The sequence below is a fragment of the Stegodyphus dumicola genome, chromosome 9 (assembly GCF_044657685.1).
Source record: "Stegodyphus dumicola isolate Sdum_Otavi_A_Nest chromosome 9, ASM4465768v1".
In the NCBI taxonomy this organism is placed as follows: Eukaryota; Metazoa; Arthropoda; class Arachnida; order Araneae; family Eresidae; genus Stegodyphus; species Stegodyphus dumicola.
Genome location: NC_140776.1, coordinates 104,106,607 through 104,129,884, shown reverse-complemented (window position 1 = coordinate 104,129,884; position 23,278 = coordinate 104,106,607). Strand labels below are relative to the sequence as shown.

Below are 23,278 nucleotides of genomic sequence, written 5' to 3'. Positions count from 1 at the left end.
AAACCTGCCTAGCAGTCAGGGAAGATCATATCCCCTATTAAAGACCGGATGTTTCTTGCTGGACACCCATCACAGGGATGTTTCGGCCTTCAGTCGCATTGCTCTCCATGCTACTTTTTCAATAAAGCTTCTTTTTATCCCTCTGATTTCTCTTTTAGTAAGTGTTGCTTACATTACTCATGTCCTTACGTATTGGGGATCTTACGGTATTAAATGTGTTGATTTGGAAAGCTTTTGTACAAAGTTATATTGAAAAAAACCGTCTCGTCCTTAATTTTTGCACACCAGTGTAGTTTCATGATAATAAATTTGCGTTTTATATTTATTTCTTTTGCCAATATTATTAAGGGACAAATTAAATTCATCAACTGCGACTGTTATTATGGGACAGATGGAATAGTATTTAAGCTTTAAAAATCTTAATTATTGGAAAAAATGTAGCTTTATGTTTAATACCGCGGTATTAGTGTTCATATCAGACTGCATTATCAGAGTATACCTTGTCTTTTGTTTTTATTCTTATTTGACTAATTAAATTAGTTTTGTTAACCTTGGAGTTAATATAGTAATTCGTTTTGTTTGAAATATAAAGAAACAGTGTTTTTAAAACAGTCGGTATTTTTTTGGTAATTTGTTAGGATTTAGGTAGCAAAAATTGGGATTTTGTGTTATAATTGGATTGGCTTGCAAATTTAAGCTGTTTTTATCGAAAAATTTCATTTTATTAAAATCATTTTTGGAAGCGGGTCAGTTAGTTTTAATAATCCTGAATTATTAATTGAAATCTCAATTGGATATTTGGTTGTTTAAAATAAAAAAAAAAAATAATAATGGGGAAAGGGGGAGTTGAGGACAAAATTTTACTAATCCTTACGATTTGAATTTAAAACAAAAAGCAGTTATTTACTTTAAAACTTACATTTCTTATCGCCGGCATAAAAGATATTTGCCATTTTTATCTTTTTAACATCAAAACAGTAACTCAGATTATAGTAAATTAAAAAAAATTGAAGAATATAAATTTGAAGCCGTGAATTATTCCGTTTAATAATACAATATCTTCTTAGGTGCGGAAAAAAAAAAAAAAACGATGTTTGATGTTAAGGGCTGCTATTTGGTTAGAGACACTGGATGGCACCCAGACAACTGTCTTCAAGTAACACGAGATTCTGAATAGAGATTTAATGATTTAATCCTTTCGTAAAGACATCAGGCTGAGCTGTAACATTTTTTGCATAACATAAAGGACGATACAATGGCGATATATATATATATATATATATATATATATATATATATAATTCCTTGTCCCGACATTTTTGTTTTATTTAATTAAGCGGAATCATAACTTATATGTAAAACTGCCTGCTGATATCACATTTTGCTTACAAGAATTTTATGTTTTAATAAATATTTTATCTATTAATTTAATAAACAACCACTGTGCACTCTGGACTTTTTTTTTAGTAAGCACACTTCAGTGTCATCTAGCCTCCTTTATAATGCAAATTCATGATTGGTTGGAAGGAATAGCGATCAAATGTATATACAATTAACTTCCAATTAACCGGTGGTGGATTAATCGGTTTCTGTTTTTTTTTTTTTTTAGCTAAACGTTTTTTTATTTATAACGGAATAATAGGGAAATTATTATGCCAAACCATCAGAGTAAAACGAAGCATTCTTTGGGAATAAGAAAAAGAAAATTGTGTGGGGAAGCAGCGGTGATAACCGATGATGGTATAATATTTGGGAGCTCAAAAAAAGTACGTGACTTAATAACACGTGCATAATCTGGAATGTTTAAACAATATATAATAATAAAAATTTGTCAAGAGCATGGTAAATTATTTTTATGGCTTTTTTTAACTTGTTTATTGTATTCTGATTGATTTGGGTCAAATCTTGAAATTAATTTTTGATCCACCTCTTTGGACCCGAATTTCTTAAAATGTTTGATATATATAATTTCCAATGAAAATGCAATATTTCACTGTAAAAGTTTCAAAATTCAAATTTTTTTTTTTTTAAATTGGTCACGGAATTTTTCTGAGGTGTCCTTGCTATATGATCAAACTATTCATTAGAGAATTCCATTCGTCATATCGTTGGATAGAATGAAAAATATTCTTTCAAATGAAGGGTTTTCAGAATTTCTCAAGTTGTTCAACGAATTTTGGCGTTTTTTCAAAAATCATCCGTTGATTTTAGTTGCCATACAGTTGATGTCAGCGATGGAGTACTTAATTAATATGTTTAACCCTTCATTGTTAGCATATCCATGATTTCAAGCGTTGACGAGATCGGATTTCTACGTCAAACGTAAATTAAAATAAATCGAATGTAATTTTAACCGTCGGAACAAATCGGAACATCTCAAAAAGCTTGGAAAAGCAAACACGAACTTGTGGAATACGGTCGACGGTTTGAGCCAGCTGCACATTCCCTCATGTGTAACTTAACTTTCCGTGACTGTATACAACTCAAACCTTTTCCCCAAATGTGCACGAAGTTAATGTATTTTACTCTCTAGGACTAAAATAACGAATATAATAACGAATAGATTATAGTGTGAATGCTCCCTTATGATATGATAAGGTCGGGATTCAGTAACAAATCTCACGCAAGACTACAATATCTTTGGGTGAAACAAGAAACTGCATAATTTCTTAATGCTTATCGATTTCCGTTAGACCTTCCGTAGCTGTATCAGTACTCTGAGATCACTGCTGTATTATTCCTTCTCAGCAATGCGGCAGAATGAAGGAGTAAGTTCCAGTTATCCCGTGGTTTGCATTAGATCTTGTTTTGAAAGTGAGCTGTTTGCCATTGAGTTTTTGTTATCAGCTTTATAGAGACCATTAAGCATTTTATATCGGAGCACGAGACGGGAAAAATGGGGAGCGCCCTTTCTGGCTCTCATACCGGGACTTTCCGATTGCTAGCTGGCCGTGCTTTCCAGTTACACCACAAAGGCATGCGGTAAGAAGTGAAAAATACCTCACAATTACATTCTTTCCATCCGCGCTTAAAAGGCGAATCGAGAGGAGGAGATCAAATCGCTAAACAATGGCGATGATGAATTATTGTCCACCAATTTTTTAGTACGGACGCCTCTGTAGAGACCATTAGGCACTTTATTTCAGAGCAGGAGACATGAAAAATGTGCGGTGCCCTTTCCCGGGATTCGAACTAATTGCTAGCCTGAAGCGCTTTCTAATTACATCACAAAGGCGTACAGTAAGAAGAGATGCTTCTTGTGGCTATTCTTTCACAAACTGATTCAAAGGACCGATTCACGTTTTTAGAAGAGCGAGGGCCTGATTCTTCATAAGAGAGCGTTATCTCTTTTAAATTCAGCTAGCCAGAGCACTTGCTGGAAATATGGCAGGAAAGTTTCATTTACATTTTAGTGGAGAAAAGAATGCTTATCCTTCCTATTAAAAAAAGAGTTTAATTTCTATCATTAGCAAACTTGAAAAAAAAAAAAAAAAAAAAAAAAAAAATTCTAAAAGTTACTGTTAGCTTTACGTAGAAAGAAAGTTTTAGAGAATCTCAAAACTTTAGTCAGCATTTGACTGAGTTGATTCTGGCGATCCTTCTGCTCTTTCGACTCTTTGTCCCATCTTCTTTAACCATTTTTGATTCACTCCTCGTTCTCGATCTTTTTAATAAAAGTTATTGTTATTGGCTTGTGAGTAATCAAAATGAACCGATTCAATTCAGTGAGCGAACGATTCTAATCTGATCCCAAAAGAGAGCGGTTTTGCCTATCTCTAAAGGTAAGGAGGGAGAAAATACCTTACAAACTAACTGTTAGTAAATTAGTATGATCTGAATATACTAAACCAGAAATGTCCGAAATTAATTGCTGTGTTTCCTTCATTCGTAACCGATCTGTATCTACTGAAATTCTGAAGTAGACTTTTAATCCAATCATTTCAGTTTTCCCCGACGAATATTTCTTACAGTTTTGACAACTGGAAAATGTGTTCTATTTTTTCCTTTGTTTAAGTTTAAAAATATTGTTATAGTTAAATATCTAAATCTTAAAGCAACGTATTAAATTTTTGTTTTTCGTTTTTTAAGTAATATCGTTGAAAGGCTGTATAAGTTTCAACTGAAGCGGCAGAGATACCTGTTAGGTCTCGAACTAATACAACAACTCAAACTGCCATCATGGATTTACCATATAAATTTTTAGTATAATCATGTATACGTTGCTTTAACAAAATTCTAAATTTTAGATGTTTAGTTTTTCAGTTTACATGGTATTAAGGAATTCTTTCCAATTTAGAAATTGACTTTGGGAATTCCTAGAATATTTGCATAGATTCTTTGGATTAAGAGGAATACAGCTGGAATACACCTGAACCTGATATAGACCTAAAAGTATCTAACATTTAATTTGTTTAAAACCACGTATTATTTTTATGCGTTCCATTTTGCTTCATACAAATAATCTTACTATTAAAATTTGACAACAAAAATCATTTTAAAAGCTGATGGTATTACACACAAAGTAGGTGGACATCGTTTTAGAAGCAAAGAATTCAATCTTTGAAATGAACTTTGAAGTATGCAACGTTTTTAGATAAAATAATTAGCATTTCATTTCTGACCGAGAACAGTGAATATTTCTTTTATTTTAAATCATGTTGCTTATTGTGCACTCAGCTATCTTATTTCAAGTATTGTTATATCATTCTTGCGTTGAAAAAATGGGAATTCTTTCTCCGTAAAATACAACCTTCTATTCAAATTGCACTTATGTCAATAAGTCTGAGCTTATAAAAGGTGAAAGACAATAATTTATTCCGCAGTGTAAAAACTGTTGCCAGTTACATTTTTATGTTTTTTAAATTTCAGTTACTTCCTTAATCAAAATCCTCCAGAACATATGCCAAAAACCTCTGTCCTCCGTTTGATAAAGTAGCTTGCAACTAATTAACGGAAGTAGAACTTTATCTTAACAAGTCTAAAAAAGAGAAAAGAAAAGAATAAAATATTGATAAACTGGATAGAAGAAGTACTTCCTTTAGCTACCAGTGCCCACTCATTCTCTCTGAAGCTGTAAATGCAAAAAATTAGAAATGAATTGCTATGTTCTCATCCTTTTAACTGCAATTATTACAGCCGTTCAAGGTCATGTATTTTATGAAACAGTAAATACTGATGATGGTAAGAAATTAGGTTTTTCATTTTGATAAAGTAGTTATAGAATGCCAATTGTTTTATATGCAAAACTCATTACTTAATTGCTTAATGAGACGTGTTAGAAGTTGCCTATTTCAGTTCTTTCTTTTGTTTAATTAGTATGCTTTTGAACGCACGTACAGTCAGATACTGAGAAATTAACTGAAATTCTAATACCAGTCGAAAAATTGAAAAACTCTTTGTATGACGACAGAAATGATGCGTGCGCATCAGGGCTTTAGTTTTTGAGGTAAACACGGAACGCTGTTCTCTAGAATTACTTTTTAAAAGAACTCCAGCATCTCAGAAGTATAATCCACTGCTTTTTAAAATTAGTTTTGAGTTCATGGGATTAGAAATGAGCAAAATTTATTTGTTCACGAAATTTTAGACGTTATGAATCTAATTTGTAATAACTAATACCGTTACCATCAGAGAGCATTAATTCCAGAGGTAAGTGATCATTCCATTTCGTTATTAATACACACACGTTTTATTTGCAATATTATACGACGGTTACAATCATTATTATTAGGCACACGCCTTCATCGTTATTAGGCTTAACACTTCGTTCTTCAATCAAACTAAACTAAGTTACAGAATATTAACAGAGACAAGACGTTCGTAGCCCCACCTAACGGCACAAACTATCAATTTATAATATCCTGCCCCGCATGAACTGCAAGTTCATCAATTAAATTTAACTAATCAATATTATACAATACTTACTTATCAGTTACAATAATAATTAATTATAAAAACATAATGAAAATACTATAATAATAGATAACAAAACAATAACTAATAATAAGAATATATAGAATTCTAAATGAAATTTTAAAGTTCAAATTGTCTTATTTTCTCAGCATATATAGTCTATTTTGAAAGTTCTAATGGATACAAAAGTTGTATTGGTCGTTTCATTATACCAGATTTAAGTTTTACACTGCACGATCGTATCTTACCGTCGCGTCCAATATACGTTTCCACAATTTTGCCTAAATTCCACATATTTCTAGGCAACTTGTTGTCTCCGATCAAGACTGCATTATTCATCTTAAAAGTCTCCTTTGACCTTTATTGGTGTCATACAGTTTGCAGATTTTAAGTTTAGCAAGTATTCGCTTTTCCATCTTTTCCAGTAATGATCTAACAAATTCTGCCGATAGTTGTATCGCTTTATCATATTATTTCTATCTGCATTAACATTTCCATCATATTTTACCGGTGGTAAAGATATCAAATGTTTCCCCACAAGAAAATGCGAAGGACTTAAAGGAGGAGATAAACTCTTGTGAATTACCGTACACATAGGTAATCGGTCTTGAATTTATCTATTCCTGTTAAGACAGTTCTCAGTTCTTCGGTTGAAATAGATAACTTCCCAATTATTTTCTTGAGGCTTGTTTTCACTGTTCTCACTAGACGTTCATAAAATCCAGGCTCCCCTTTCAACGATAAATTTCCAGTGAATTCCAGTTTTCCCGAAAAATCCTCTAACTTCTTGGTGGTTAATTTTCTTCCATATTTCCTTCAGTTCTAGATTTGCTCTTTTGAAAGTTTTCGCATTATCGGAGTAGATAGTAGAACATATTCCGCCTCGTGAAATGAATCTTCGAAATGCAAGTAAGAACATTTCTGTACTTAAATTAGGAACTATTTCTATATGAATGGCTCTCGTGACTGCACACGTACATAATAAAATATAGTGCTTTTCTTTGTTTTCCCTTGTAAACAACGGGCCAGCAAAGTCAATGCCAATCACATCGAATGGAGGAGATTCTTGAACACGATCTGCTGGAAGCGAAGCTATGACTTGCACTGCAGGGCGAACTTTATATCGCCTGCATATTAAGTACTTATTGAGCACAAATTTAACGTTCTGTCTTCCTCTGAGAATCCAAAATTTGCTCCGTAGTGTGTCAGCTATTCCTGAATGTAGTACCTTATTGTGCGCGTCTATAATTAAGAGTTCTGCATACTTGTTTCCTCAAGGAATTAACCATGGGTGATTTTCTTTCACTTCACATTTTGAAAATTGTAGTCTTGCTTTTATGCATATAAGTTTGTTTTCATGTAGTTCTGGATCAAAGTTTCGATACCCTTGCTATTTCGATACTCAATAAGTTTCGATACCCTTGCTATTGGCTGATCATTAAGCAGTTGATTTCTTTTTTCTTCAAAATGCTTTGCTTGGATAGTTTTCACCCAATACATTTCTGCTTCTGACAGTTCTAACGCCGCTAAGAAACCTTCTTTCTTCTCACCAAGTTTTCTCGTATTATGTATAAAGCGTTTTATCCAAGCTGTAATTCGATACAATCTTGACAATTTGCTATTTTTTTTCTATATCTAGAACTGGTTCTGATGTCGGTGTGACATTACATGCAAACTGCACTGTAGTTTTCTTTTCAATTTTCAAGTCTTCAGAATTAACTTCACTCAAATTGCTTCGAGACCATAAACAGTCTGATAACATTAAGCATGGAGGACCTTGCCACCATTTAACGTCTTTCATTAACACCTTTTCCTTTCGTGAGTATATCGGCTGAGTTATCCGATCCCTTACAATGATTCCAGTTTTGAGAATCGGTATAGTTCTTTATTTCAGCTACACTATTGGATACAAATGGTTTACAATCCTTCACCGTTCCTTTTATCCAATGCAATGTAACGGAAGAGTCTGACCAAAGTAAAATATTGCTCACTTTGAATACATCTTTCAGGTAATCGGCAATGCTGGCTGCAATCACTGCACCCATTAATTCTAATCTCGGTAGTGTCAGTTTCTTTAGAGGAGAAACTCTGGTTTTAGCTATCACAAAACTAGTGCTGATGTTCTCTCCTTCTTGAAATGAGATACTCTACTGCACCGTATCTTCTAGGGCTGGCATCTCAAAATATGTGTAACTGCAATGTACCTCCAATCATCTCCACATTAGCCGGAAAGTGTTTCCTTGCAACTGAAAATTCTGTCAGGAGTTCTACTTCAGATCACCAGCTCTTCCAGGTTTCCTTTAATTCTTGAGGTCATTCTTCATCCCAATGAATTCCTCGTTCCTACAATTCTTGGAAAATTATTTTCAGCCTGACAGTAAAGGGGAAAAGAAAACCCACTGCGCCAAATATTCTTCCCGCAGTTCTTATTATTGTACGTATAGTATCATCAGAATTCAAAACAAAGTTTAATAGGTTTTTGACGTCAAATTTAAAAACGACCTTTTGAGTATTCCATAACATTCCCAATACCTTTGATTAAGTATATGTGTCGTCTGGTGTACAAGTTTCAAATCCATAATCTGACCACAGGTTTTCAAGCTCAACAGAATTACTTCTCCATTTTCGAAGTTTCATTCCTGCTTCTTTGATTATGCAGTCTGCTTCTTTAGATCTTCTGAAAGCTTCTTCTTCATTCGGAGTTCCTGATAATAAATCGTCGACGTACATCGATTCATTTAACATCAAGCAAGTATCTGGATACACTGTTTCAAGTGGAATTTAATTACAGCAGCTAAAAGAAACGGACTGGAAGTAATACCAAACAGGACTCTAGTTATTCGTAGAATTTTTGGTTCAATATCAGATACATTATCTGGCAAATCATCTATCCACAGAAATTGTACAACATCATGATTAGTCTCTACTAAACTAAATTCTTAGCACTGTGAGCTTCTTTATATTTTTAACAAGCTTATTCATTATCACTTTCAAATTTTTCACTTACCTCTTCCTCTTTCACTGGAATCCCGGGTTTTCTAGCACCAGAAATGTGTAGTAACTAATATCGTTACTATCAGAGAGCATTAATTCCAGAGGTAAGTGATCATTCCGTTTCATTATTAATACACACACGTTTTATTTACAATATTATACAATGGCTACAATCATTATTATTAGGCACACGCCTTCATCGTTATTAGGCTTAACACCTTCATTCTTCCATCAAACTAAACTAAGTTACAGAATATCAACAGAGACAAGACGTTCGTAGCGCCACCTAACGGCGCAAACTATCAATTTATAACATAATTGTTGGTTTGCTTACAATATGTCACTCAACCAACAAGTTTGTTTATATCGACTGGTAACGAAGATAGGTTATTGAAAATAGCACTTGTAGAGATTTTTCGAATCCCAAAAGCGGAAGAAAACTGTAAAAAAAAAAAAAAAAAAAAAAAAAAAAAGAGGCTAAAGTTTAAAAAAAGAAAAAAATCTGATTCGCACTTAAACCACATAAAATTAAATTCAACTGTAATACCACGAAACATTTGAAAACAGCATATCTTTAGAATTTCCGATGGACAGTCTCGCGTGCTGGAGATAAAAATGTTTTTCCGTACAGTGATGCCATTGTGTTCACTCTGAAATTGTTAAGTTTGTTATCCCCAGTCGTCCTTTAAAAGAGCAGAATATATAGAGTATTTTCTCCCTCCTCAAGAATGCCTTCACACTTGGCGCATGATGTTCAGGTTCGTGTCCTGGCGAAGGCATTGCTAATTTTTCACGTCTCCCGCTTCAGAAAAATCGTAATGTTTCTAGAAGTTGAACTTGTACCTTCGTACAATGGACTTTTGCAATATTTGTGCAAATTCTTATTTCTTTTACCGAACAGAGTGTGATAGTTGAATTTACTTTGGATTTACTTGAATATATATTTTCATCATTTTACTGCAGCTTAGTATCGCGTAAGCTGGGTATAATTTTTAACTTAACATTTCTTATTTTTTAAGTTTGAAATTTATTTATTATTATATATTTAAAAAACAAATATATAAAATTTATACAAAATGTTAATTAATATATATATAGAGAGAAATTTTATGTGAATTGAGTTTTCAATTACATCAAAATTTCTCTCTAAAAACGGGTTAAATTTAATTTATGCACATGAATGACAATGTCATATCGAAAAACTAAGCTACATAGAGCTTTCTCTTGATTTTAAGCCCATTTTTGATCAGAAATCTATGCCTGTCTTTTAAAACAAAAGTTATTCACCACTTAACTATTTTGCACTAAATATTATGGATCAGAATATACAAATAAATTTTTTGTTTGTTTTTAGCACGATTAAAATGTGAACTGAAGCATGTCTTTATTGCAAATTAATGTTGATGTAAAATGTTTAAACGAAATGCGCGTCAAACTAAGCGGCGTTTTAATTTCAAAACGTTTTTACATTTATCTCATACGAATGTAAAAGAAAAAGAATCTGAAGTCGGCAGATATTTAAAAGATATGCGACGTGAAAAGAGATGCTTGAATGAATTTTTAGTTTCAAGAAATTACACTTACTTAACAATTTGATCAGAAGAAGGTAGTGAAGAGAAAGATAAAAAATATTAAAAAAAAAAAAATAAAATACAGAATACTAAAATAATTGAAATTTATATTGTTTGATTAAACGGAGAGCTACTTCATATGCGTTTGTTATGCTTAACCGTGTAAATAAAATCAAAAGAAGATTTATCGCAACAAAAAGTAATTAACCAGAGCTTGTGCCAGGTATTATTTCCCTACATTTGTTTAACCGGCGAATGAGTTTTGCCTCTAGGAATCGTGAAACTGACTATATTTTTTAGTGAAAAAAAGGTCTCTTTGATCCCCTTTCTTAAGTTCACATTTGCTGGTCTGGTCGCATAGGATTTATGCCTTACTCTTATTTCAGATTTTATAAATAAGAACAAAGTCTTGAGCTCTATATAATATTCCTGCGAATCAGTCGAAAATTTTGCCCTAATTGAAATCTTTCCTCTGATATATGGCAAAATTTGAAAAAAATATTCTTGATTTAAAAAAAATTATATTTTATATGCATTAGAAGTTTCAAATTTGCTGTATGTTTTACATTATTCCAGATGTGGAAAGGTGCACGAATGCCTGGGTCACACCTAGGGGCCATCTCTACGGGTATTAATGAAATACTTTTGATCAAATCATTACCCCCATGCCAAAGTTAAAATTCTAAGAATTTCTACACCGAAATTAATCACGTTTAAAATATTTTCCCCGACCTTGGATTTAAAATGTTATTTTATGACATTTTACATAACAGTTCTCGTACAATCATGTTACAGAATATGCATCAGTAAAAAAAATTAAAAAAAAAAATGAAAGCTTTCATATTTTATATTATTCCCAAAGAGGCGCTTTTTTAAAGTTTCGTGTGTTACCTTTATTTATTAAATATCATGTTCTTCGCACATAAACCATAAATTGGAAGCACGAATTCAATTCAACAGCAATACCGCAAAATAATTTTAAAATGAGCTTATCTTCAGAATTTCCGGTACACGCAGTCTCGCGCGCTGAAGATAAGCAAGTTTTTTTCGCACAGGGTTGCCATTGCTTGCTTTGAAACCGTTGAGTTTTAATTTAGAAATCAAACTACACAAATCAGCGTTATATTTGCAAATTTCCCCAGGACTAGTTTCGATCATCCTCAGCTGCCAAAGCGCAAATGAACGAGATAAGGTGTAATGATTAGATAAGATAAGAAGAGAATTGCTGGACAGGAGTTAAGCTACTGGCGCCTTCTATTGATGAAACCAGAACTAAACCATAATTTCCTTAAAGGCTGAAGGCAAAGATGGATTGAAATGAGGGTCGTAAACTAGAATAGAAAGGCTTTTTTGAATGTGAAACGCCTGTAGAAAATCTAATTTACCAATGGAAGATGTTTTTGAATAATTTTTGCTGCAAAAAAATTTAAAGTGTGATTTTCGGACCAACAATGCTGGGCAACAGTCGACTTCTGTGTTTCTTTTTTCTAACATATGCTTCATGTTCGCCAAATTTTAAGGGTGTCTTAGTTTGACCAATGTTAATTAAACCACACTGGCTAAGATTCCTGTAAATACCCCAGGAATTCATACGCGGAAGGGGGTTCCTTGAGTAAGGAACTCGGAATATTATTGATAGGCGAATAAACGACCCGAAAGTTAAATTTCTGTAACGTGCAATATTATAGCTAATTGATGGAAAGAAAGGAATGGCAACAGAATTCTTATAATCTCCTAAAACAAGGGATTGCCTTTTGTTAAGTTGAGATGAGAATTTTTATCTCAATCGTCTTGTCTTTTATCTTACTCATTATTTTATCCTAATCGTTGAGTTTGTTAACCGAAAATTCGTTAAAATTGTTACAAAATACGAAATCGATAATAAAACAAATTCCAAATTAGGGCTTCTAGATGCCCATATGCGGTAGACGATTACGTTATTCGAAAATTTCATGGCTCTATGTACCTTTTTACCGTTGTTTTATCACAATGCGAGAGACATATATACATTTATTCAGATTCTTTATTTTTTTTTTATTTCTTTAAATGTAGTACGTGACGATAATATTTGGTGGCAACAATTTAAAAAGTGATTCGCCGTTTATAGTGCATCAACGCAAAATGCCAAAACGAAATAAATAGCCTATAACGTTGCGCGCCTCTAACTTGCACGCAACCAAGAGGTGACTGTGAAAGCTTGTATAAACCACAGAGTCTTATAAAGGGTTTAAGTCCCTTTTTATTCAACGTAATAAATTACAATGGCGTCCTCTTGACGCTTACAGACTGTGCTCACTAGGCAGTCAAAATAAAAATAATAACCTGAAAAAGAAAGTAAAGACAATATTCTAACTACGAGGCTCTCTAAAATAACTAACTCACCGCGTTTTACAAATACCGCAGCTAATTCAGCAGACTTGAAGCTCACTGGAACAATTGCAACTACTTCCCGCCAAGCACATAGGCCGCAACGCGGGGTTCTTCAATTCTCGATTTCTACCTCCGCGCTCGCTAAGTAAGAATAACTCTCACCGAACTTGTTTCCTTCTATTTAAATCAGAATGCTTCCGCTGATAATTTGAATCCTTGCGCGTTCTACTCAAATTTACATATTCTGGCATTTGCAGTTCCAGGGGAAAGTAAGGATTGACAGGAAAGATAGTTTAAACTTAAAATAAATGTTAGTTAAAATAAATATAAACCCTACATTTGCCGCTGCCAGAATTTGGAAAACTTGGCCAGAAAAAAAAAACTTGCCAGAATTTACAAACGACCTGTTGTAAGTTTATCTAATTCTGAACTAACTGGCGAAAGCCTCGTTTACACAAAAAAAATCTTATGTAACAATTATATACTAAAATTCTTTTGCTCGTTACAAAGCTTTCTTCTTACAGCAACTTTTCCTGGACTTCATCAATCAATCTTGGTCTTTCCTTCCAGCATCTGGAAGGAATAAGTATCAGTATCTTTCTACATACATTATAATTTACACTTTCTTGACACAATAATAAATTTTTGTTTTTAAACGATTCGTTTTTCTTAGTTATTGCTCACTTCACATTCATTCAATTTTTCAAGCATTAATTTAACTTTACCCTGGCTCTCCACCGTTTGTGGTGTCAAACGGGAATATTCGTGTTTTAGTCTTACAACACTTCCCCTAACCACCATGATTTGTTAGAATTCAACAACCAAATAGACACACCTTACTCGACATTCTACAACTCAATGAGCTACTTTAATATTCTTAAAAATTCAAATGTAGGTGGAGAACCCTACAAAACACATTCATTCTAACTTCCCCCTCATTCATCTTTAAACATGCAGGCTTTCGCTCTAAAGCATGACTTTATCTACAATTTACTACTTAAATTTTGACTTCATTGCTTTTAAGCATTCACTTTTAGCATCTACAATTTTATGCTTCTAGACTAAATTCTACTTTTACATAACATGCAAGTATTTACATACATTTACAAAAGTTTAATACATATGCTTTTTACAATTTACCATAAAATGAATAAGAGAAAATAAATTTTTACTTTACTCATTCTTCGCCAAGCTGGCGGCACTGAAACTAAAATTCTTATTAGTACAAGAATACGAAGTTATTTTTATCTCCGGCCAAATTTTGGCTTTAACATAACAGAATTAGTCTTTCGACCAACAGAAAATGCTTGTTTTTAGCTTTTACACTTAAAGAAAATAATACTTTTGCCTTAGCTAAATAAAGTAAAACAAAACTAAGTCTCAACCGAGACATATTGACTTTCGTCAAAACATAGAACTTCGTACTTATGCATAACATTTCGGAACAAAAGAGAAAAATATTTATAGAAGGTTTTAACTTATCTTTGAGTTTTCGATGCTTGAAATTCCGTCATCCGTTTTTGGCAAAATTGATCCCAAGTTAGAGGTGTCATGGATGTCAATCTTCTCCTTATTGATCTCCGAGTGTCGTCCCCGTTGCTCTTTCTTTTGCGTCCTCTACATGCTGGCCTCTTGACGGAGTAATCGTCTGGTTGTTGGCCTTTGCGTTTCTGCCTGGGACGGCTGGTCTTGACGACCTCCGGTCTGGAGTCCTTCTTGAATTTCTTCTGTTCCTCGTATTTTTGTGCCTCCTGTTGGCGTTTCAGTTTCCGGAACGGCGGCCTTGCTGGCACCTGACTCTGTGGCCGTGTGCGCGTTCTCCTTGATGTGTAATTTCTCCTGCCATCTTTTGTAGGTGGTGTTTTCGTCTTTACCACGGTTTCTTTACCCGGTTCATCTGTATTTTTGTTTTTCTTAAACGCCGGAGTTTGAAAATCCTTTTTTCTTTTTGATACCGACGTCCGGGTTGTAGAAGTGCTAGGTCTCTCTTCAGTTCTCCGTTTCTTGGGTGGTGGAATAGTTGTTGCAGTCTCTGGCCCTTCTATTTCGTTTAGACTTGAGTCCTGCAAGAAACTTTTAAGGATTTCAAAATCATTTGGATTATAGTATTTTTTCACCTGGTCGGGACTTGCTTTACAGATTTCCCCTCTCTCGTTTTTAAGATATAAGACTACTCCTTTGATTTCCTGAATTACATAGGGGCCTTCAAACTTTGGAGCTAGCTTTGCCATAAAATTGTCTGGGGCACTTGATAAAGAAAATTTCCGTTTCAATATTTTATCCCCAACTTTAAAATCTGCTTCACGGCGTTTTCTATCATAATATAACTTCTGCCTATTTCTTGCCGTATCCGAGGTTTTAAGCGCCTGATCAATTAGCTTTTGCACGTCCGTTTGTCTAAATTCCTGCTCTCTTTGTTGCACAAAGAATAATTTATCTAAAGGCGTAATTAACTTTCTGCCTAAAAATAATTCTGCTGGAGTTTTTCCCGTAGTATCATGATGTGCCGTTCTTAAAGCATAAGCTAATTCATTTATGTAGCCATCCCAGCGCTTGTGATGTGTGCTAACGTAACTGCGAATTATTTTTACAATGTTTTTATTAACTCTTTCTGCTATGTTAGCCTGTGGTCTATACGGAACCATTTTGATATGGCGTATATCAAGTCCATTGCATATGTTTTCAAATATTTGACTAATGAATTGTTTTCCGTTATCGCTAATGACTTTTATCGGTGCACCGTATTTTAAAATGTATCTGTGTAAGAATGCATCTGCGACTGTTTTGGCTGACGCGCGTTTAAGAGGAACAATTTCTATCCATTTTGAAAAATGATCTACTATTACTAAAAGAAAACGATTTTTATTTAACTCGCTCTGGGGGAAGGGACCAAGGAGATCTATGCCTAAAATTTCATTCGGAAATGTAGCGCGAATGCTATTTAAGTACCCGGCCGGGCTGTAATTAATATCATTTATTAACTGACATTGATTGCAGGACCTGACATACGCCGTTACTATTTTGTATAATTGCGGGAAATATACCGCCTCGCGTACCCTTTTTAAAGTCTTTCTGACCCCGATGTGGCCCGCTGTTTTTTTTTCGTGCAACTCCTTCAAAATGCTTAATCGAAGCGAGGCTGGGATGACTGGCTTATACTCAAGATTTTCGTTTGTTGTTTTCGTATAGAATAATAAATTATCTATTATTTCATAGTTTTTTGCTCTATTTCTTATCGCATCGATATCTGTATGCTCAAAGCTTTCGGGGTCTTTCAAATAAGCATAGATATTTCCAAATTCAGGATCAGCTTTCAGTTCAGTAATAACCGTATCTCTAGAATCTAAAATTTTTGAAGTCAACACAGCGCATTTAAGTTCATTACCTTCATCGTCCAGTTTTATACGAGAAAGTGCGTCAGCTACATTGTTTTCCTTACCCGGTTTATATTTTATTGTGATATTATATTCTTGGAGTTTTAACGCCCATCTTATTAACCTGGGCGTTAGGTTTTTTCCCGAGTAAAGTCTACCAACAGCCGCATGATCCGAAAAGACTGTTACTGGCGATTTGCCGAAATAAACTCGAAATTTGTGTACAGCCATTAATACGGCTAATGTTTCTCTTTCTGTAGCTGTATAATTCCTTTGTGTTTGATTCAATGTTTTACTAAAAAATGCCAGCGGATGGTTATTTTGCATAAGAACCTCACCCACCGCATAGTCTGATGCATCTGCCGCAATTTCCAGGTTTTCATCTCCCTCAGGGAATTTTAAAACAGGGGCATTAATAAGCGCTTCTTTTAATCTTTCAAAAGCTGTGTTAGCTTCAGCTGTCCACGTAAATTTACTCTTTTTTCTTTTGATTACTAAGAGTGGTTCAACAATATTAGCGAAATCTTTTATGAAAGATCGATAGTAAGAACATAGTCCAAGGAAAGACGAAAGTTTCTTGGCGGTGTTGGGCGGTGGGAAATTCTTAATAGCTTTTATTTTTGAATCTTGCGTTTCTATACCCTTTTGCGAAATTTTATAACCGAGATATTTAAGTTCTTTAGTTGCGAACTTGCATTTTGAGGCGTTAATTGTATGACCGGCCTCTTTTAATAATTTAAAAACTTGTTCGAGGTCATTAATGTGTTGTTCCAACGTATTACTCGTTATAATTATATCATCTAGATAAATTAAGGTTGATTTTCCTAGGACAGGCTTTAGAACAATGTCCATAGCTCTCTGGAATGTTGATGGGGCCCCACACAACCCAAAAGGCATGCGTAAAAATGCATAAGTGCCCGATTTTGTTATAAACGCGGTTTTATGTATATCTTCGGGTCTCATAGCTATTTGATAGTAGCCAGACGTTAAGTCCAAAGTAGACATATATCTCGTCGATTTGATCTGTCTAATGATCTCGTCTATAACCGGCAAAGGGTAAACTGGAAATTTAGTTATGCTATTTAGTTTTCTATAATCGATAGCAAACCTCCAAGCCGTTTTATCCGAAGGAGGAAACTCGTTCTTTTTCCTACATAGTACGACTGGACTCGCGTACTCACTATTTATGGGCGTTATTATTTTATTCTCTAACATCTCCTGAATATGTTCTTCGATGATTAAGTCTTTTTGTTTATCATAGCGATACGGTTTAGTCCTACAAGGTTTTTCGGCATTTAATTGAATCTTGTAAGTCACGATCTGACAGTTTCCCGGTTTTTCTGAAAACAAATAAGAAAAATTACTCACCACTTGCTGTATTGCTTTACTTTCCTGGTCATTCAAATGGCTAAGGTCCAATTCAGGTGTCTCCACCGGTTCCACCACCCTCTGGTCCATCTCCAGCACCACGGAACTATCTTGAAAATTTAATTCGGCCCTCGCGGCCCTTAAAAAGTCCATACCTAAAATAAGAGAGTGTTGGAGGTCTTTCACCACAAAAATTAATACTTTGAGATTTTCCTCTTTTATCTGTAAGTTTAATGATACTTTCCCGATGCAGTGACATGTTTTTCCTTGCGCCGCTATAATTTCCGTATTTCTGGTTTTAAGGAGTCGTATCCTAAAAAAATTCTTTTTGAAGAACTTTTCACTCATGAAATTTCCTTCTGCCCCTGTATCGATGAGGGCTTCTACTGGTACATCGCCAACCAGGACTTGTATAATTGGTACCTGTGAGTTTTTTACGATGACTGTATTTAGATGTCTATTTGAGGGTTTTTCTAAAACTTCCGGGGTCTGGACCCTCCCTTTCACAGGCCCCTCTAGTCGTTTAAAGCTTTCCTTTCAATCTGTGTCTTCTGGGTACGCGGATGCTTATTTTCAAATTTTCTTTTTGGGCCTTGACCTTCGAGTTTCGATGCGTTAGCTTGATAGTTCTTTCCCCCATACGAGCGATTTCCATTTCTGGTTTCCTCCTTCCTTCTGGTACTTTGAGAATATGTTTCCCCTCTCGCTCTTTCCGCTATTCTGCGATTTTGAAATTTCACCGCCAATTCGAAAAGTTCCTGCAATGTGGTTGGGTTTCTAATTTCAAAGTAGTCATGAACAGCGGGTAACAATCTTGGTAATATTATTTCAATAATCTCCGCATCGGGTTTCTTGCCATACAGCATATCCGTTAGCTTGATTTTTCGTAAAATAAAGTCCGTCAATTGTGCTGTATCCCGTTGATAGAAACTATATAGCTCGGCTTCCAGCCGTGCGCGATCTTTCACTATGGGGAAGGCCTTTACTAACGATTTTTTGAAATTTTCAAATGTATACGTCGGGCTTCCAAATTCACCTAGAAGAAATTTGCCTATATTTTTCCACCATAGCGCGGCCTGTCCTCTTAGTGCTGATGTGGCAATAGCAACTTTTTGTCTTTCAGGCACAGGATAGAGCTGAAAGTGGTTTTCTATACCTTCTAAAAATACGGACACCGAATTTTTTCCGTCGAAATAGACGTTTGGCTTGATTGATGCTCTCAAAGTCTGGACCAGGTATCCAAATCCTTCTAACTGTGTTGTCATTTCTTGGTGTTGTCCAGCGGCTTCCATCCAGTTTTCGGCCATTTCAGTTCGATAAGTGTTCGGGCGCCAATATAACGTTGCGCGCCTCTAACTTGCACGCAACCAAGAGGTGACTGTGAAAGCTTGTATAAACCACAGAGTCTTATAAAGGGTTTAAGTCCCTTTTTATTCAACGTAATAAATTACAATGGCGTCCTCTTGACGCTTACAGACTGTGCCCACTAGGCAGTCAAAATAAAAATAATAACCTGAAAAAGAAAGTAAAGACAATATTCTAACTACGAGGCTCTCTAAAATAACTAACTCACCGCGTTTTACAAATACCGCAGCTAATTCAGCAGACTTGAAGCTCACTGGAACAATTGCAACTACTTCCCGCCAAGCACATAGGCCGCAACGCGGGGTTCTTCAATTCTCGATTTCTACCTCCGCGCTCGCTAAGTAAGAATAACTCTCACCGAACTTGTTTCCTTCTATTTAAATCAGAATACTTCCGCTGATAATTTGAATCCTTGCGCGTTCTACTCAAATTTACATATTCTGGCATTGGCAGTTCCAGGGGAAAGTAAGGATTGACAGGAAAGATAGTTTAAACTTAAAATAAATGTTAGTTAAAATAAATATAAACCCTACAAGCCCTTCTGGGCAAATTGACCCTTTTGGGCTAAAAAGAAATTCTTAAAGGATTGATATCTTAACGTCGGTAAGCATGTTATACTCTCGCAGAGTCCGCAGATTACGAGTCTGCTCTTGTACTCACTCCTCCTAACACAACTTTTTAAAAATCTTTTTAACTTTATTATTAAACATCGCTTCTTTCTACCATCATCTTCTTCATAATTACACCATCTAAGATGCAATAGCAAAATCATGAACGTTTTAAAAGCAGCATATATTTAGAATTTTCAATATAGTGTTAAGTGTTTCCATTATTTTGTTTCAATCTTTTCTCAGTTTCCCATACCGATGTTCAGATTTCTCAGTAAGATGACTTATGCAACTTCATTTGTCTTTTTTATCATTAGCCTAAAGGGGCGTTAGCCAGAAGGGATAATAGTCAAAGCTTTAAACAAAACTTCATTCTTATGGGTACCTAGGTAGGAAGCCCTATACGCATCTATGTAATAGAATAAGTTTTCGAACATTGAACCATTAATGAAGTGTGTGAGATAAGCAATTTTAAGAAAAGTCCTTTGTGGAGTAAAGTTGAAAAACTGAAGGCTGCAGGAGGCAATTATTAGCATTTCAGGATAGTCAGCAGGAAAAACGTGATACTTCAACACAGGAAGTCGAAGCTCGTCTGAGGAAAGGCTAGCCGTAGAGATGGAGTCAGGATGCTTTTCTGTTAGTCGAGGAGGAGGATTTTGGTTCAGATGAAAGTTGGTTGGATGGAATAATAGTTTGATCACATGCAAGTAGGGGGAGAGGAGACTCGTTTCGTCGTTCCACAATTTAAAAGGGATGTCAAAAAGTGGGAAGGGGTATTGGGTACAAGTAAATAAAATTTAAGATTAAGTAACTAATTTTAAGTTAATACTTTCAAAAAGAGCAATAGAATAAATTTTAGAGCATAAGGATCATGACAGATATAACATAATGGGCTGTTAGTCTTGAAACGCCATTTTGCATTGAATTACTAAAGGCTTGAATTACTTGTATTTCTTTTCAGATTGTTGCTACCAAAGATTATCGCCCGGTATTATTTTCAAAGAAATTAAATAATGAAGAATCTGCATAAATGTATGTATGCTTCTCGCACTGTGAAAGAACGGTGCTTAGAGTCATCAAATTCTGAATAACGCAATTCTCCACCCGAATATGAGCACCTGGAACCCCGAATTTGGAATTTGTTTTATAGTCTTTTTCGTATTTTGTGCCCAAAAAGGACAGTAGCCCAAATGCTCTCGAAAAGTGTATGTGTGTGTAAATGACAAAAGTAAATAAGTAAATAAATAAACGCATCTTTGTGCGTAATATAAAATCTGAATGCTTTCAGATTTATTATTATTATTATTATTATTATTATTATTGTTTTAATTTATTTGTCTTTTTAACTTTATTTACTATGCACCAATTTCTTCTCTGTTATACCACATAAAATTCAGTAAAAAAATCACAAAATATTTTTAAAAAATCTTATTTTTAGAATTCCTGATAGAGTGTCAAGTTGTGTCTTTTTTTTTTTTTTTTTTATGTATTCGTTGCATTATTTCTTTAAAAATAACACCGGGGGGTAACAATTACAAAATAAATGGTGGCAACATTTGCAAATATTTAATTTGCAATTGTATTTTATAATGGTAGCAAAAATTATAAAATACCATTACAAAATAAATGGCGGCAACATTTGGAGGCAACATCCTTTTATTTGAAAAGTTATACTGACAAAAATGTAAGGATCCAGACTGTAAGCATCTTAAGTTGTACTAACGTTTATTTTTATTTTAAAACTTTACTATTCTCTCTTGGCTGAAAGTGGAAAATATGCAAATTATATGCTAACTTTTTATGCAAATTATACTTGCTAACTTTGAAGTATTTAAGTTGTGGTTTTTGCCGAGAGAGAGTTAGATGGGGAGAGAGTAAGCCTTCTTACGACTATACTCCACGCGAGCTTCAATCAGCTGCTGTCTGCCTTAAGGGTAGAGGTTTTAGTCCTCTTTGAAAGCTAAAGACGTATTGTAGTTTTTCTCGGTTTGCGGAAAATTACATACGCAGTAATTTAAAAGGCCAGTCTTAGTGTTAGTCATCTGTGTAAAATATTAAAAGTTAGATCTTATTTAAATTTTAGTTAGTTAGTAGTTTTTTATATTTTTACGTTCAGACCACAAGTGGTTGGTCTTTGTATCCCGCAGTGCGGGAGCGCTTGTAATATCGTGGAAAATAAAGGGTAATTTAACCCTTCACATCTTGTCATCTTTTCTACGCTCCATAGGACATAGATTGTAGTTAAACTTATAGCCGTAGAGCGTTGGAATTTTATACATGGATCTGCTATAATATTTAGCTATGCACCTCTCTTTTTTACTGCAATTCGCGGTATCAAACATATTGCAACTTGCTCTGAGGAATCGGTTAATTAAGTTAAATTAAAACGAGGAAATAAATTTAAATTCAGTGAAGCAAAAATTGTGCATAATTTAATAGGTCGTACAAGGCAGTCATGTAGTGTTCAAATCAAATTTCTTTTGACGTTCATCAAATGTCAGAAAACTTAAATTAATTTTTAATATTTGACTTGCATTGTTTTTAGGATTTTGCGAGGGTGAGGATTATGGCCGCATTCCCGTCGGAGGCATCAGTTATAACAATAGAAAATGCATTCGGTATACATGTAATGATGGACAGATTATACGATCTGAGTAAGTACGGCAAATTTTCCTTTCTTTCCAAAAATTTTTGAAAAGTGATAAAATAAATACAAATAATATGATTATTTATATATTGTTATCTCAGATGGAAAGTGAAGTATATTTTAAACGAGATTTAAATATTAAAGGGGGTTAAAAGAGTTACTCTCCAAAGACGTTATAATCTCGAAATGGGATTTTGAGTGTGGTCACTCTAAACGGCGTATCACTTTTCAAATTATTGTCACTAAATATTATCATGTTATTTTTTAAAAAATCGCCTTGTAATATTTTTAAAGAAATTAAAAAAATTTAAAAAGGAAAAAATAAAATCTGAAAAGTTTCAAATTTTAACGGTCGTTCAAAAGAATTTATTAAGTTTTTTTATGCTCTCGCTAAGCTATTCGCATAAAATTCTATTCAACAGGAAAATCAAAAAATATTTAAAAACAGCATATCTTTAGAATTTCCGAGATAAAATTTTTTTTTTTCTGTACAACGTTGCCACTGCTCCCTTTTAAATGGTTGGGTTTGTTAATCAAAAATACGTTAAAGTTTTACAAAATATGAAATAGGTAATAAAACAAATCCCAAATTCTGGCTTCCAGGTGCCCATGTTCGGTTGGAGGATTATGCTATTCAAAATTTACCGTTATTTTTTCCTAATACGAGAAACATGCATACATTCATGCAGATGCTTCATTTTTTAATTGCTTTAAATGTAGTACACGACGATAATATTTGGTGACAACAATATGAAAAGCGATACACAGTTTATAGTGATTGAACTCAAAATGCCATTTCGAGTTTAATATCCCATGTGTGAGACTACCGTCTCTTTAGGGCTAATAATGAAGAACCTGTATGTATCCTCGAATTGTTAAAAAATGACGGTCAGTAGAACCATCAAATTTTGAATAATATAGTCCTCCACCCAAGCATGTGCATCTGGAAGCCCTCTTCATGCTTACCTGAAAAATCGTTATACGCATGATTTCTAGAGTTTGGTTGGTGTTGTGATACTAAGGTGCTGCAATAACATGTAAGCACACTATATTTTAATTTGATTGATT

The 23,278-nt window shown here is 34.3% G+C and overlaps 1 protein-coding gene across 1 annotated transcript in view; it reads left to right on the top strand.

Moving 5' to 3' along the window:
• The first annotated feature begins 5,023 nt into the window (after positions 1-5,023).
• LOC118202244 (toxin-like protein 14) overlaps positions 5,024-23,278 on the top strand; it is a 30,334-nt gene continuing 12,079 nt past the window's right edge. Inside the window, exons 1-2 of the mRNA XM_035374429.2 lie at positions 5,024-5,181; positions 22,109-22,217. Of these exons, the coding sequence (XP_035230320.1) occupies positions 5,094-5,181; positions 22,109-22,217 (197 nt within the window). The 5' untranslated portion in view covers positions 5,024-5,093. The remainder of the gene's footprint in view (positions 5,182-22,108; positions 22,218-23,278) is intronic.